General features: G+C 42.8%; 1 protein-coding gene across 3 annotated transcripts in view; it reads left to right on the top strand.

Annotated features, from left to right (window-relative positions):
* The window catches only part of NFATC3 (nuclear factor of activated T cells 3), a 155,495-nt gene that overhangs the window by 108,878 nt on the left and 30,710 nt on the right, over positions 1 to 15,907 (top strand). For 2 of the 3 annotated variants that reach the window (XM_062177839.1, XM_062177840.1), the window contains exon 9: positions 7,756 to 8,763. In XM_062177839.1, coding sequence (XP_062033823.1) covers positions 7,756 to 8,763 — 1,008 coding nt within the window. Of the gene's footprint in view, positions 1 to 7,755; positions 8,764 to 8,981; positions 9,068 to 15,907 lie in introns of all 3 variants that reach the window. The other variant, XR_009864504.1, reaches the window with a different exon arrangement.

The raw sequence follows: 15,907 nt of genomic DNA on the forward strand, positions 1-15,907 counted from the left end.
ATGTGCCTGCAACAGCCGAGATTCAGCCAGGCCAAAGCCAGGGGACTGGAACTCAATCCGAGTCTCCTACATGGGTGGTAGGGATCCAAGTACTTGAGCCATCATCTGCTGTGTTCCAGGTTGCACATTAGCAGGAGGCTGGAATTGGAAGCAGAACTGTAACTCAAACCCAGACACGCAGATGGGATGCCGGTTTCTCAAGCAGTATCTTAACCACTGCACGAAACACCCATCCATGCTTGTTTTTCGTTAAAGGCTTGTTACCTTTTTGGCAACCCCCTTCCAATAGAGATCTAATCATTATCAGTGTCTAATGGAAGAACTATCATTAATTGCAAATAGCTGGTTCTTTTTTTAATTTAATTTATTTATATGGCAGAGTTACATTGAGGCAGAGAGAGAGAAAGTTTTCCATCTGCTGGTTCACTCTCCAAATGGCCACAACAGCCTGAGCTGGGCCTATCTGAAGCCAGGAGCCGGGAGCTTCTTCTGGGTCTCCCATGCCGATACAGGTGCTCAAGGACTTGGGCCATCTACTACTGCTTTCCCAGGCCATAGCAAAGAGCTGAATCAGAAGTGGTTAAATCCCCTGCCTGCAGTGCCAGCATCCCATGTGGATGCTGGTTCTAGTCTCAGCTGCTCTACTTCTGATCCAGCTCTCTGCTATGGCTTGGGAAAGCAGTAGAAGATGGCCCAAGTCCTTGGGCCCTGGACCCAAGTGGGAGACCCAGTCCCCATATGGGATGCCAGAACTGCAAGTGGTGGCCCCAATGACTGGTTCTTTTAAGTTTTTAAAATTAGCAATCAGCTTATTTTGTGAAATACAGATATTTCCCAGCATTTATGCCTGATTCACAAATCCCTCTTGCTGTTGACAGTAGAGTATAATATTCTTCCCAAATGGTGCTGCTCAAACTACTTTTGTCAAGCCTCTAACTTCAGAGCTTCTAATGGGTAATCTCACACCCTACCCCACCTTTCTTGAAGCTAGTAAAACAGTGTGTCTCTCTCTGGGGCCCAACAGAAGTTATTTACATGAGAAGTACCATCTTAGCTCTAGATTTGGAATAATGAGGCTTTTAGGAGCAGCATTAGAAACAGACTTTCAGGGCCGGCATCATGGGGTAGCAGGTTAATCCAACGCCTTGTGATAACAGCATTGCATATGGGTATTCAAGTCCTAGCTGTTCCACTTCTGATCTAGTTCCCTGCTGATGCACCTGGAAAAGCAGTGGAAGATGGCCCAAGAGCTTGGATCATTGCACCCATGGAGGAGACCTGGAGAAAGCTCCTGGCTCCTGGCTTTGGCCAGGCCTAGCCCCAGCCATTTTGGCCATTTGGGGAGTGAACCAGTGGATGGAAGATCTCTTTCTCTCTCCCTCTCTCTCTGTAACTCTGCCTTTCAAATAAATAAATCTTAAAAACAAATAAGCTCATGTGTTAATTTTGTGCCTGTGGGAAGGTATAATCTATGTTCTAAGTAGTTGACTGATAGACTGACTTTCAGATTGTTGTTCTGGTAGAGAGTGGGAATTCTGCTCTGTAGCTGGGATAACAGGCCTCAGCTCTGCTACGGATAATACCAACTGAGAGCATAAGACGAAATTGAAGGTTTTTGAATTGCTGTAAATTTCTGAAAATTTAACAGTTTAATATTAAAGTGTACATCACCCAGTTTTTACATCACAGTAAAATTGGACTGTTGAGGGGGGACATTGATTTGTCTGTGGGAAAGCCTTTGTTTATTCTCATTCCAAGGCTTCTCATGGTGACACTATTTCCTTGTATTACCGCCATTCTTCAATTGCTCTGTTTCCCCACTAGTAGCCATCTCGACACATCATCTATCATAAGATTCATAAAGGGATCAAATTCCCACAATATTTTTTGAACATGTCTGATACCATTTAATTTCAATAACTTCTTGTGCATAATTTTGTTTGTTTCAACTCAGAAAGGTGAGCTTTGTTTATGGTGTCTACTTGGCAGACTTAATTGTGTGTTTTTTTTTTTAAGATTTTATTTATTTATTTGAGAGGCAGAGTTACAGACAGAGGGAGAGACAGAAAGAAAGGTCTTCTGTCCGCTGGTTCACTCCTCAAATGACCACAATGGCTAGAGCTGCCAGGAACCAGGAGCTTCCTCTGAGTCTCCTACGTGAGTGCAGATGCCCAAGCACTTGGGCCATCTTCCACTGCTCTCCCAGGCCTTAAGCAGAGAGCTGGATCAGAAGAGGAGCAGCTAGGGCTTAAAATGGTACCCATCTGGGTTGCTGGTGCCAGAGCCAGAGGCTCCTACTAAGCCACAGCACAAGCTCCAGACTTAATTGTTTTATTCTTTCTTTCTTTCTTTTTTTTTTTTTTTTAAGATTTATTTATTTAAAAAGGAAGAGTTACAGAGAGCAGAGAGAGAGAGAAAGTCTTTGATCTGCTGGTTCACTCCCCAGACGGCCACAACAGCTGGAGCTGAGCTGATCCGAAGCCAAGAGCTTCCAGTTCTCCTTGTGGGTGCAGGAGCCCCAGGACTTGGGCCATCTTCTACTGCTTTTCCAGGCCATAGCAGAGAGTTGAATAGAAAGTGGAGCAGCTGGGACTCAAACCTGCGCCCATAAGGGATGCCGGTGCTGCATGTAGCAGCTTTACCTGGTACACCATGGTGCCAGCCCCAATTGTTTTATTCTTACATATAAAACCTATGCAAAAGCCAATATTTTAGGAAGGTTGGAAGGTAGCTAATCTCTTTTTGTTTGCAGTGGAAGAGGAAGTCCACACTTTAATTCTTCAGATCTTGCTCTTCCACATCCCTAAAAAAGAGAATTTATTGACCCCCGTAATTGAAAGGTTAATTGGAAAGCTGGCCTCAGACATGGGACAACTCAAGTAATGTTGTATTAGGGCTCCAGCTTTGTTTATCTTAACATTGTTTTTCTTTGTTGAGTTTATTCTCAGGCTCTCAACAGATGACATGTTTAGGTTAGATCTTTGTAATTAGCAATCCTAGAGAAGAACTGGCCTACCTCTCTATACATATACACACACATATGCATGTATTTCTCTATCTAGGTCATTGCCTGGATCACATTCAATCTCTGGTCCAGTCTTGTTGAGTTGTAGAAGCTTTTTATGTATTCTGGGTATTAAACCCCTTTCAAACATGTTTGAAAATATTTTCTCCATTCTTTGGATTACCTTCCTATAACTTTGATAGTGTCCTTTGACACAAGTCTTTAATTTTTTTTTTAATTTATTTATTTATGTGAAAGGCAGAGTTACAGAGGCAGAAGCAGAGAGAAAGATCTTCCATCCACTGGTTCACTCCTCAGATGGCCAGAGTTGGGCCAATCCTAAACTCCAGGCCATAGCAGGGAGCTGGATTTGAAACAGAGCAACCAGGACTTGAACTGGCGCTGGTATGCCGCAGACAGCGGCTTTACTCACTGTGCCACAGCGGCTTTACTCACTGTGCCACAACGGCACAGTGAGTGACGAAGGCCAGGAGCCTGGGGCTTCATCCAGATTTCTCGCGTGGCTTTCATGGGGCCAAAACACTTGAGCTGTCTTCTGCTGCTTTTCCCAGACCGTTAGCAGGGAGCTGTATCGGAGTGGAGCAGCTGTGGTATGAACTAGTGCCCATATGGAATGCTGTTGTCACAATGCTGCTACACCACAATGCCAGCCCCCACAAGATTTCAATTTTGAAGAAGTCCAGTTTACCTAGTTTCTCTTTGTTGCCTATGTGTTGGTGTCATACTTTTTTTTTTTTTTTTTTTTTTTTTTTGACAGGCAGAGTGGATAGAGAGAGAGAGACAGAGAGAAAGGTCTTCCTTTTTGCCATTGGTTCACCCTCCAATGACTGCCACGGCCGGTGCACTGCGGCCAGCGCATCGCGCTGATCCGAAGCCAGGAGCCAGGTGCTTCCCCTGGTCTCCCATGGGGTGCAGGGCCCAAGAACTTGGGCCATCCTCCACTGCATTCCTGGGCCATAGCAGAGAGCTGGCCTGGAAGAGGGGCAACTGGGACAGAATCCGGTGCCCCGACCGGGACTAGAACCCGGTATGCCGGCGCCGCAAGGTGGTGTCATACTTAAGATGTCGCTGTCAAGCCTCAGTTCATGAAGATTTACTCTATATTTTCTTAGAAGAATTCCATAGCTTTAGCTTTTTAAATTTAAGTGTTTGATCCATCCTGATTTTATTTAATTAATTTATTTGAAAGAGTTCTTCCATCCACTGATTTACTCACCCACATGCCTGCAACAGCCACTGCCAAACCAGGCTGAAGCCAGAAGTCAGGAACTCCGTTGAGGTTTCCTATGTGAGTGGTGAGAACCCAAGTACTTGGGCCATCTTCCGCTGCTTTTCAAAAGTGCATTAGCAGGAATCTGGATCAGAAGCAGAGCAGCTGGGACGCAAACCAACACTCATATGAGATGCTGGTGTCCGCTGCCTCCCAGACACATTAACAGGAAGTTGAATCAGAAGAATGGAGTGGAAAACATTATATTTAATGAAGTAAGCCAGTCTCAAAAGGACAAATACCATATGTTCTGCTTGATCTGTGGTAACTAATAGAGCACCTAATAATTAATCTATAGAAGTGAAATTGACACTTTGAGATGCAATGACTTTGAACAGTTGTTTTGAATTTTTTATACTATTTGTTGAGCTCTTTACTTAGTATAATCTTATGTGTTTAAAGTTAATTGAAAACAGATCTTAGTAAAAAATAAGAATGGGAATAGGAGAGGGAAGAGGAAGAAAGGTGAGAGTGTGGATATGGTAGGAAGAATCACTATGTTCCTAAAGTTATATTTATGAAATGCATGAAGTTTGTATATCTTAAATAAAAGGTTTCTAGAAAAGAAAAAAAGAAGAAAGGTGTAGTTGGGACTCAAACTAGGCATTCTGATATGGGATATCAGTGTTCAAGCTGTAGCTTAATACACTGCACTACAACATCCACCTTGTAATAAGTTTTAAAATCAAGTTTATTTTTTTTTTAAGATTTATTTTATTTATTTGAAAGGCAAAGTTATAGAGAGAAGTAGAGACAGAGAGAGAGGTCTTCCATCTGCTGGTTCACTCCCCAATTGGCTGCAACGGCCAGAGCTGCGCTGATCCAAAGCCAGGAGCCCAGGAGCTTCTTCCAGGTCTCCCACGCGGGTGTGGGGGCCCAAAGACTTGGACCATCTTCTACTGCTTTCCCAGGCCAAAGCAGAGAGCTGGATCGGAAGAGGAGCAGCCGGGACTAGAACTGGTGCCCATATAGGATGCCGGCGCTTCAGGCCAGAGCTTTAACCCACTGCACCACAGTGCTGGCCCCAAAATCAAGACGTTTAAAATCCAACTTTATTCTTTTTTAAGATTGTTTTGGCTTTTTGAAGTCCTTTGAGATCCCATATGAATTTCAGGATGGATTTTCCTATTTTTGCATAAAGAGTTGGTAGAATTTTTATAGGGATTGCATTGAGTCTGTAAATCACTATAAGTAATAGCATCATCTTTTTTTTTTTTTTTAAGATTTTATTTATTTTATTTGAGAGGTAGAATTACAAACAGTGAGAGGGAGAGACAGAGAGAAAGGTCTTCCTTCCATTGGTTCACTTCCCAAATGGCTACAACAGCTGAAGCTGCGCCAATCCGAAGCCAGGAGCCAGGCATTTCTTCCTGGTCTCCCAAATATGTGCAGAGGCCCAAGCACTTGGGCTATCCTCTTTTTTTTTCTTTTTTTTTTTTTAAAGATTTATTTATTTATTTGAAAGTCAGAGTTACACAGAGAAAGGAGAAGCAGAGAGAGAGAGAGAGGTCTTCCATTCAATGGTTCACTCTCCAATTAGCAGCAGTGGCTGGAGCTGTGCTGATCTGAAGCCAAGAGCCAGGAGCTTCTTCTGGGTCTCCCACGTGGGTGCAGAGGTCCAAGGGCTTGGGCCATCTTCCACTGCTATCCCAGGCCATAGAGAGCTAGATCAGAAGAGGAGCAGCCGAGACTAGAACCGACACCCATATGGGATGCTGGTGCTTCACGCCAGGGTGTTAACCCACTGAGCCACAGCGCTGGCCGCATGGACCATCTTCTACTCCTTTACCAGGCCACAGCAGAGAGCGGATTGGAAGTGAAGCAGCCAGGATTAGAACTGGCGCCCATATGGGATGCTGGCACTGCGGGTGGAAGATGAACCTACTGCGCTACTGCACCAGCCCCCAGTAGCATCATCTTTACAATCCGTCTTCTAGTTCATTAACATGAGATGTTTTCCATTTATTTAGTTCTTCAGCTTCATGCAGCAGTATGGAGTTTTTTCCGTGAACAAATTTATGCCTCCTTGGTTTGGTTAATTCCCAATTGTTCTTTTTTTTCTGTTGCTTTCATAAATGGAATTTTCTTTAATTTCCTTTTGAGATTATTTTTATTAGTTTATAGAAATACACCTTATTGGCTGGCGCCGTGGCTTAACAGGCTAATCCTCCACCTTGCGGCGCCGGCACACCGGGTTCTAGTCCCGGTTGGGGCGCCGGATTCTGTCCCGGTTGCTCCTCTTCCAGGCCAGCTCTCTGCTGTGGCCTGGGAAGGCAGTGGAGGATGGCCCAAGTGCTTGGGCCCTGCATCCCATGGGAGACCAGGAGGAAGCACCTGGCTCCTGGCTTCGGATCAGCGTGATGCACCGTCCGCAGCAGCCATTGGAGGGTGAACCAACGGCAAAAAGGAAGACCTTTCTCTCTGTCTCTCTCTCTCTCATTATCCACTCTGCCTGTCAAAAAAAAAAAAAAAAGACACCTTATTTTTATATGCTAGTTTTTATATCCTGAAACTTTGCTGAATTTGTTTATTATGTCTTTTGTGGATTCTAGTACTTTTGATCCCCCAATCACATGAGATGCTCAGGAAAACCATTGTTTTTTGTTTTATTTGACAGGTAGAGTTATAGACAGTGAGAGAGAGAGACAGAGAAAAAGGTCTTCCTTCTGTTGGTTCACTCCCCAAATGGCCTCTATGACCAGTGCACTGCGCCAATTTGAAGCCAGGAGCCAGGAGCTTCTTCCTGGTCTCCCATGCGGGTGCAGGGGCCCAAGCACTTGGGCCATCCTCCACTGTCGTCCTGGGCCACAGCAGAGAGCTGGACTGGAAGAGGAGCTACCGGGACTAGAACCTGGCGCCCATATGGGATGCTGGCGCCACAGGTGGAGGATTAACCAAGTGAGCCATGGCACCGGCCCCCCAGGAAAACCATTGTAAACCAGAAGTTACATGAATGTCAGATTTATGATCTGGCATATATTAGACCATGTAAAACTAGGTGACTGATAGTTTTCAGACTAAGTCTCCCAAATACAATATTTTGACCATGGGATTTTACTTTTTAATTATTTATTTTTAATAGGTAATATATGTGCAGTCAAAAACATTCAAAAGGAACAAAGAAGTAAACAGGAAAAAGTGCATCATCCTCTTGCCTCTGATCCCTGATTATTTAGTTTCCCTTCCCAGCAGTAAATCCAATACTTACCAGTTTCTTATACATCTTCTCAGAGATGTCCATATATATACAGGCAACAACATGTATATGTGTAAATATGTATGTACACACAGACACATGCATGTATACATAGACTATTCTATGTGAACTACTTTCCCTGATAGCAGTTGTATTTGCCACCCCTGGCTTGATGTATGCTATAGTTGTGACCTAGAATAAAGGGCTATCATAATTATTTTGTATGTTGCATAATAACACTTACTTTAATAATTTTCTTTTTAGTTTTGATGAAGCAAGAACACAGAGAAGAAATTGATTTGTCATCAGTTCCACCTTTGCCTGTGCCTCATCCTGCCCAGAGTCAGAGGCCTTCCTCAGATCTGGGGCACCCACATGACAGTGTGCTCTCAGTGCAGCAGAACTTGGTTTGTCCAATCCAGCAAGGATATGCATCCTTGGTAACTTCATCCCATCTACCACAGTTGCAGTGTAGGGATGAGGGTGCTGGGAAAGAACAGCACATGGTATCTTCTTCAGTAGTGCACCAGCCTTTTCAAGTCACACCAACACCTCCTGTGGGATCTTCCTATCAGGCTATGCAAACTAATGTTGTATACAATGGACCAACTTGTCTTCCTGTTAATGCTGCCTCTAGTCAAGAATTTGATCCAGTTTTGTTTCAACAGGATGCAGCTCTTCCCAGCTTAGTAAATCTTGGCTGTCAACCACTATCACCCATACCATTTCATTCTTCAAATTCTGGCTCAACAGGACATCTCTTAGCACATACACCTCACTCTATGCAGACTACGCCTCATCTGCCATCAATGGGATATCATTGTTCAAATGCAGGACAAAGATCTCTTTCTTCTCCAGTGACTGACCAGGTCACAGGTCAGCCTTCCCCTCAGTTGCAACCTATTACATATAATCCTTCACATTCTGGGTCTGCTGCAACAGCTGCCCCAGCAGTCTCTGGTCCCCTGGCTAGTTCACCACTTTCTGGGCCATCGTCTCCTCAGCTGCAGCCTATGCCTTACCAATCTCCTAGCTCAGGAACTGCCTCGTTACCATCTCCAGCCTCCAGAATGCATTCTGAACAGCACTCAACTCAAGCACAAAGTACAGGTCAGAGAGGTCTTTCTGCACCTTCATCCTTAATGTGTCACAGTTTATGTGATCCAGCTTCGTTTCCATCTGATGGGGCAACTGTGAGCATTAAACATGAACCTGAAGATCGGGAACCCAACTTTGCAACCATCGGTCTACAGGACATCACTTTAGATGATGGTAAGTTCATCCATTCGTTCTTGAAGCAGTAGAGAGTTAGGAACTTTCCTCTTCGAAAGCAAGAAAACATTACCATGGAATGTTTACTGAGATATAGTTGGGTCTTTAAATAAGTTGTTTTTAGAAATGTATGTCAATATATAATTTTGAGAATAGATATAAAAATCTATTCTTTAAAGCATTTTATCTATTGCTGAATAGAGATTCTTTTCTTTCAGAACACATGGCTAGATGACAGTATCAAGAGAATGAAACTCAGGGGCATAAATTCAGTGAACATTGTTGAATGCCATCAGTTTGCAAGGTCTGTTGCTAGATGTTGGGAATACTAAGAATGTGTTAAGATAGAGTGTCTGTCCTTGAAGAGATTCACACAGATAACAAACCTGTTCTCCAGAACCAGTAATTAATTAGAAGTTAAGATACCTACAGCTAAGATGTTGTATTCCACACTGGAGTGCCCAGATTAAATTCATGTCTCTAGCTTCCTACTAATCCAGACCTTGGAAGGCAGCAGTAATGGCCCAAGTTGGAGTGCCTGGTTCAAGTCCCAGGTACTCTGATCCAGCTTCCTGTTAATCCACCTGGAAAGCAGTGGATAGTTGATTGAGTACCAGGGTCCTGGCTTTGTCTCCTGCCCATCCCCAGCCATTGCAGGCATTTGAGGAGTGAACCAACAGATGGAAGCTGTTTTTCTGTTTATGGGTCTCTGTCTTTCAAGTGAAATTTTTAAAAATAATAGTAAGAATCTTCCCCTCTATGGCCCTGCCAACTTGCTGAAACAGGTAGTAGTGATGGTACAAAATGAGACTTTTCCTGCTGCTGCTATAGCTGTTGGCACAAGAATAAAAAAGAAGTTATCTGTAAGAAAGCTTTTTCCCATTAAAAAAAAAAAATGGGGGGGCTGGCTCTGCTTGCGGTGCCGGCATCCCATATGGGCACCGGTTCTAGTCCCGGCTGCTTCTCTTCCCATCCAGCTCTCTGCTATGGCCTGGGAAAGCAGCAGAAGATGGCCAAGTGGTTGGGCCCCTGCACCCACATGGGAGACCCAGAGGAAGCTCCTGGCCCCTGGTTTTGAATTGGCGCAGCTCCGGCTGTTGAGGCCATCTGGGGAGTGAACCAGCGGATGGAAGACTTTTCTCTCTCTTTCTCACTGTCTGTAACTCTGCCTTTCAAATAAATAAATAAAAATAAGTCTTAAAACATGAATAAATAACTTTATAACAAAATAAATAAAAAATTAAAAATAAATTGTATAAACCCAGGAAGTTGGTATGCAGCTTTCTTTTATGACATCAATGTACTGTAGAACTCAGGATTAGTCATATCAATAATTGAAAATTTCCCAAGATAGAATTTCCACATAGCAATTTATTTTAAAGATTTATTTATTTGAAAGAGAGAGAGAGAGCGATCAATCCATCTTCCACCTGCTGGTTCACTCCACAAATGCCTACAATAGCTGTAACCAGACCAGACCAACTGCAGGAACCAGGAAAAATCCATCCAGGTCTCCCATGTGGGTGATAGGAACCCAGGTACTGGGGGGCCATCATCGACTGCTTCCCAAGTGCATTAACAGGCAGCTGAATCAGAGTACCTGGGACTTGAACCAGGCACTCCAGAATGGGATGTCGGTGTTCCAAGTGGTGGCTTAACCTGCTGTGCCCTAACACCTGCCCCTCGGGTAACAACTTGAGAGTTTATTCTTGGCTTTATCTTAGTAAAATTTTGTCTAAATAGATATTTAATGAAAGCTACCTATAATTATTATTCAAAAGAAAATTCTGAAACATAGATATAGAATTTTAGTTCTCTGTCTTGATTCTATGATAAATTACTACAGGAAAAGAATTCTGGATCAGCCATCTCCTTTTACAGATCTGGAGAGGCTGAATTCACTACTTAGTTGCAGTGGTAATATTAAATCTCAAGTCCTAAGCACAAGGGGCAAGGATGGCTTTCCAGTTAGACCAGTAAGTAACTCACTACAGTATAACAAGTCTGAGTCATTATCATGGTATAAAAGAAGGAAATTAGGAGATCAGCAGAGATATGTGACAGATTTCATGGGATGAATTCAATAAGTTTTCCGAACTGAATCTTGGAGGATGAGTATAAATTTGCAATAAATATGTTTTCAGAGGGCAAATCAGATACAGGGATGTGACTGGGAAAATGTGATTATTTGTGTCTGGGAGGGAATGGTATGGTATAGTAGAGAATGTTTTTTAAGGTCATAAGGGGACATGCCAAGTCATTTGTGTTTAAACAGAAGATGTATGTGTAAACTAGAACATCTGAAATTTGCATTTTCCTATTTGTTATCTAATCCAATTCTTACCATTCCTCCATCTCTGAGATAGATAGTGAGATTTACAGCATTGATCTTGCTGAAGGTCACAGAACTAGTAAGCAGCAGAGCTGAGACTGCATTCATACTCTTCTCAGTCCACTGTTTCTATGACACCACAGCTGCTGCATGGTAACACCTGGCCAAGATGGTTAGATGTTTGCTAAAGGGGATCCCTTGAGATTTTTTGTTGTTTTAAATTTCTAGAGAGAGGCCAGCGCTGTGGCATAGTAGGTCACTACTTTTACAGATCTGGAGAGGCTGAATTCACTACTTAGTTGCAGTGGTAATATTAAATCTCAAGTCCTAAGCACAAGGGGCAAGGATGGCTTTCCAGTTAGACCAGTAAGTAACTCACTACAGTGCAACAAGTCTGAGTCATTATACCTATGGTATAATGTCTGTCTGAGGCTCTGGCATCCCTTATGGGTGCCAGTTCATGTCCCAGCCACTCCACTTCCCCTCCAGCTCCCTGCTAATGTGCCTGGGATGGCAGCAGAGGATGGCCCAAGTGCTTGGGCCCCTGCACTCATGTGGGAAACCTAGAGGAAGCTCCTGGCTCCTGGCTTCACTGCAGTTGTTGCAGTCATTTCGGGAGTGAACCAGCAGATAGAAGACCTCTTTGTCTGTCTTTCCCTCTCTCTCTCTCTCTGTAACTCTGCCTCTCAAATAAAATAAATAAATAAATATTTTTTTAAAAAAATTTTCTGGAGAAAACATAGAACATTCTCCACAGTGCACTTGCAGAATTTTTTTTAATTAAAAAAAAGTTTAAAGATTTATTTATTGGGGCCAGCATGGTGGCACAGCAAGTAAGCCACTGCCTGCAGTATTGGCATCTCATGTGGGCACCAATTCGAGTCCTAGTTGCTCCACTTCCAATCCAGCTCCCTGCTAATGCACCTAGGAAATAAAAAGACTTATTTATTTATTTGAAAGGCAGAGTTACAGAGAGAAGGAAAGAGGGAGAGAAAGATCTTCCATCTGCTAGTTCACTCCCCAAATGGCTGCAATGACTGGGACTGGGCTGGACCAAAACCAAGATCTTCTGGGTCTCCACGTGGATGCAGGAACCCAAGCACTTAGGCCATCCAGTGCTGTTTTTCGAGGCGATTATCAGGTAGCTGAATTGGAAGTGGAATAGCTGAGGCTTGAACCGGTGCCATATGGGATGCTAGCATTGCTGGTGACAACACCTTTACCTGCTACTTCACAACGCTGGCCATGCATCTTGGAGAATTTAACTTCCTGAACACATGTTCACATCTGTATCTGATATATTACAGTTACATTGGGAATTCTTGAGGGGTCTGGTTTAAGCATGTTGCTGTACTGTTTATGTACAGCTAGCCTCAGAGTGCCTATTTAATGATGAATCCAGAAGACAAGAGACCCCTATGTCTATGCAAACAAATTGGAAATAAAAACTTTTCCAAATATATATGGGCGACTATCACCCATGTGTAATGTAACTGAAGATAGGAGATTTATTAACCATTTTTTCTTTAAAAAAAAAAAAGTCCAAAGCTAGAACTTGCTCTTTATTATACCAAATATTGATATTTAATGAGAAAGAAACAACAGTTGGAATTTCTGGAAAGATTTGGTGAAATTTTAATTTATTTCACATTTTGAATATGTCAAGATGTATTGCAAAAGTCAAAAGCAGATCTGGACACATGAAGTCTGTGAGGGCAAGTACTACTAAAATTTCATTTTTATTCCATTCTTTATGTAGGGCACATGATCAGGAAAGCTATGATTATTGCCCCACAAAGATCAAGGACTGGCCATTGGATTCTTTCATTACCACCCATTAGGTGATGCTAAGCAGTAATTAAAGGAGAAGAAAAGGTAGATAAAAATATGTTCCCTGGGACCTCAGATTATTGGCTGTATAATTTATGCAAACTGCATTTTTTAATGCTTAACTGAAGCTCTAGAATGAATTTTTTTAAAGATTTATTATATTTATTTAAAAAGCAGAGTTGGAGAGAGAGATGGAGAGACAGAGAGAGGTCTTCATTTGTTGGTTCACTTCCAAAGTGCGTACAACAGCTGGGAGTAGACCAGGCCAAAGCCAGGAGCCGGGAGCTTCTTCAGGGTCTCTCCTGGGGATGCAGGGGCCCACACACCTGGCCATCCTCCACTATTTTCCCAGGCGCATCAGCAGGTCAGACCCTAACCCTAAACTGGCACCCATATGTGATGCTGGCTCCACAGGTAGCAGCTTAACCCACTGTACCACAGCATTGGCCTTTAAAATGAATTTTTAATATTTACCACTTTACTTGTTGATAATGGTTTTGGGTTTACCTATGAAAGTAAAATTTCTAGATGCTTGGAAATTCCTAAAGTATTCTGTATTATGTTAATAACCAGAGAATATTACTAATTTTTCAGATTTGTTATGTACCTGCTAAATATACAAACCCAGTTTTAATAACCTTGTTAATTATCTTTCTGTTTCATAGACACTTATCCCCATTTAACCAAGTTAAAGAGTAAATAACCAAAAATTATTTTCATCTTTGAATTTTCTAAATAAGATGGAGTCTCTTAGAAATCATTTAAGGGGACAGACGCTTGATATAGCAGTTAAGATATTGCTTAGGCAGTCTTCTCTATGGCGCAATCTACACCCCGGACACCATCCTAGGCACTAGCTCCCCCCACCATTGCTGGAAGCCAGGTAACCACATGGCCAATCATTGATGTCAGCTCCATCACCATCCTAATGGGATTAGCTGCTCCTACTTCCCTGCCCACCCCCCTGCAAAGGTTTAACAGGATTATTCCTGTACACCTGGCTCTCTTGATCTCTCTTATGCTCTCCTTCTCCCTCTTTTCCTTCTTCGCCCCTTCCCTCCGGTCTGATGGGTTTCCCCACCAATAAACCCTTTCCCTTAAAAAAAAAAATTTATAAAAGATATTGCTTGGGACACCTGAATCCTATATCAGAGTGCGTGGGTCTGAGTCCTAGCTCCACTTCTTTTTTTTTTTTTTTTTGACAGGCAGAGTTAGAGAGAAAGATCTTCCTTCCATTGGTTCACCCCCCCAAATGGCTGTCACGGCCGGTGCGCAGCACTGATCCAAAGCCAGGAGCCAGGTGCTTCCTCCTGGTCTCCCATGCGGGTGCAGGGCCCAAGCACTTGGGCCATCCTCCACTGCCTTCCCAGGCCACAGTAGAGAGCTGGACTGGAAGAGGAGCAACCGGGACTAGAACCTGGTGCCCATGTGGTATGTCAGCGCTGCAGGCAGAGGATTAACCAAGTGAACCATGGCGCCAGCCCCCTAGCTCCACTTCTGATTTCACATTCTTGCTAATGCCTACCCTGGGAAGTAGCCAGTGATGGTTCAAGTACTTGGCTGTCTGTCATATACATGGAGACCTGGAATGAGTTCTGACCTCCTGGCTTCAGCCTGGGCCAGGCCTGGCTGTTGCAGGCATTTGAGGAATGAATCCAGGGAATGGAGGATCTCTTTATCTTATCTCCCTCTCTCTGTCTTTCAAATAAGTTTTTACAAAATTCATTCAAATACTAATGGTTACTTTATGAAATGTGAACATTAGCATTTTTATTATAAATTCGATGTTATTTAATAGATAAGAAATTAGTATACCTTAAATGATCTGGAAATATCCAATATAACTCCCTCATTTTTTAAATAAAGAATCTGAGTTTTACACAAATCTAAGATATTCAGAGTAACACACTTAAGTTAATGGTAGAGTAAGACTAAAACCCACTTCTCCTGACTCTAGGAGTTTTTCCAGTACTACCATCATGTTTCTAATCATTCTGTGGTTTGAGGCATTGGAGTGGGTGTAGAACAAACAATACATGAAGGAAAATGCTGTTTTCTTCTTAGAACTAAGGTTTGTGAAAGGGCCTGGGCAATTTTAAATGTATACTTTTAGGGCAGGTGTTTGTGGTGTAGGGGGTTGGACAGCCACTTGGAACACCTGCACCCCATGTTGGAATCAGGTTTGAATTCCTGTGTACTCCAGTCCAACTTTCTGCTACTGCATCCTGAGAGGCAGCAGATGAGGGTTCAAGTCTGCCACCGTGTAGAAGACCTGTGAGTGGAATTACTGGCTCTTGGCTCTTGGGCTCACTCTCTCTCTCTCTCTTTTGCTCTGCCTTTCAAGTAGATGAACATAAATAAATATTTTAAAAATAAAAGATTATAGACTTAGCATTAGATTAAGTTGTAAAGTCTTTCTACTCCATCACTTCATGTTCCTCTTTCATGCCACTGTTCACACTCTGGTAATCTTAATGCTGTTATTTCTCTCTGTATTCCTTCTTTTCCAGATTCTTTGAAACATTTCGGAACCTTTTGAGTATCAGCTGCCACTCTTGTTTTATGTGGGCCATAATGCCTCTGGAACAAATTTAATCCTTCTTTTATGATAGCCTTTGATATGTATGAAGTTTTTGATGTCTTTCTTAGTCTTAAAAACTCCCAATAACTTCGCCCTTCCCTCACCAGTATGGAGATTCTCTTCTTTTTGAACTCCGACGTTTATTCCTTTGCATAGTGCAAGGTCCAGCAAAGAACTCTGACCAGCTCAGTGTAAGGTTAGAACTATCTGTTAGGTTCCTGTTGAGAAGACTTTATTATTGGCCAGTGCTAGGGGATTTTCTTAGCTCCATTGCACTGATGTAATGAGTCATAATTAGGCCAAGTCACATCCCTTCCTCAGTCCCCTCATTGGTGTGTGTGTGTGTGTGTATTAGAACCTTTACTAAACTTTACCCTTAATCATTTTCATTGAGGTGATTG

The sequence above is a fragment of the Lepus europaeus genome, chromosome 19 (assembly GCF_033115175.1).
Source record: "Lepus europaeus isolate LE1 chromosome 19, mLepTim1.pri, whole genome shotgun sequence".
Lineage (NCBI taxonomy): Eukaryota > Metazoa > Chordata > Mammalia > Lagomorpha > Leporidae > Lepus > Lepus europaeus.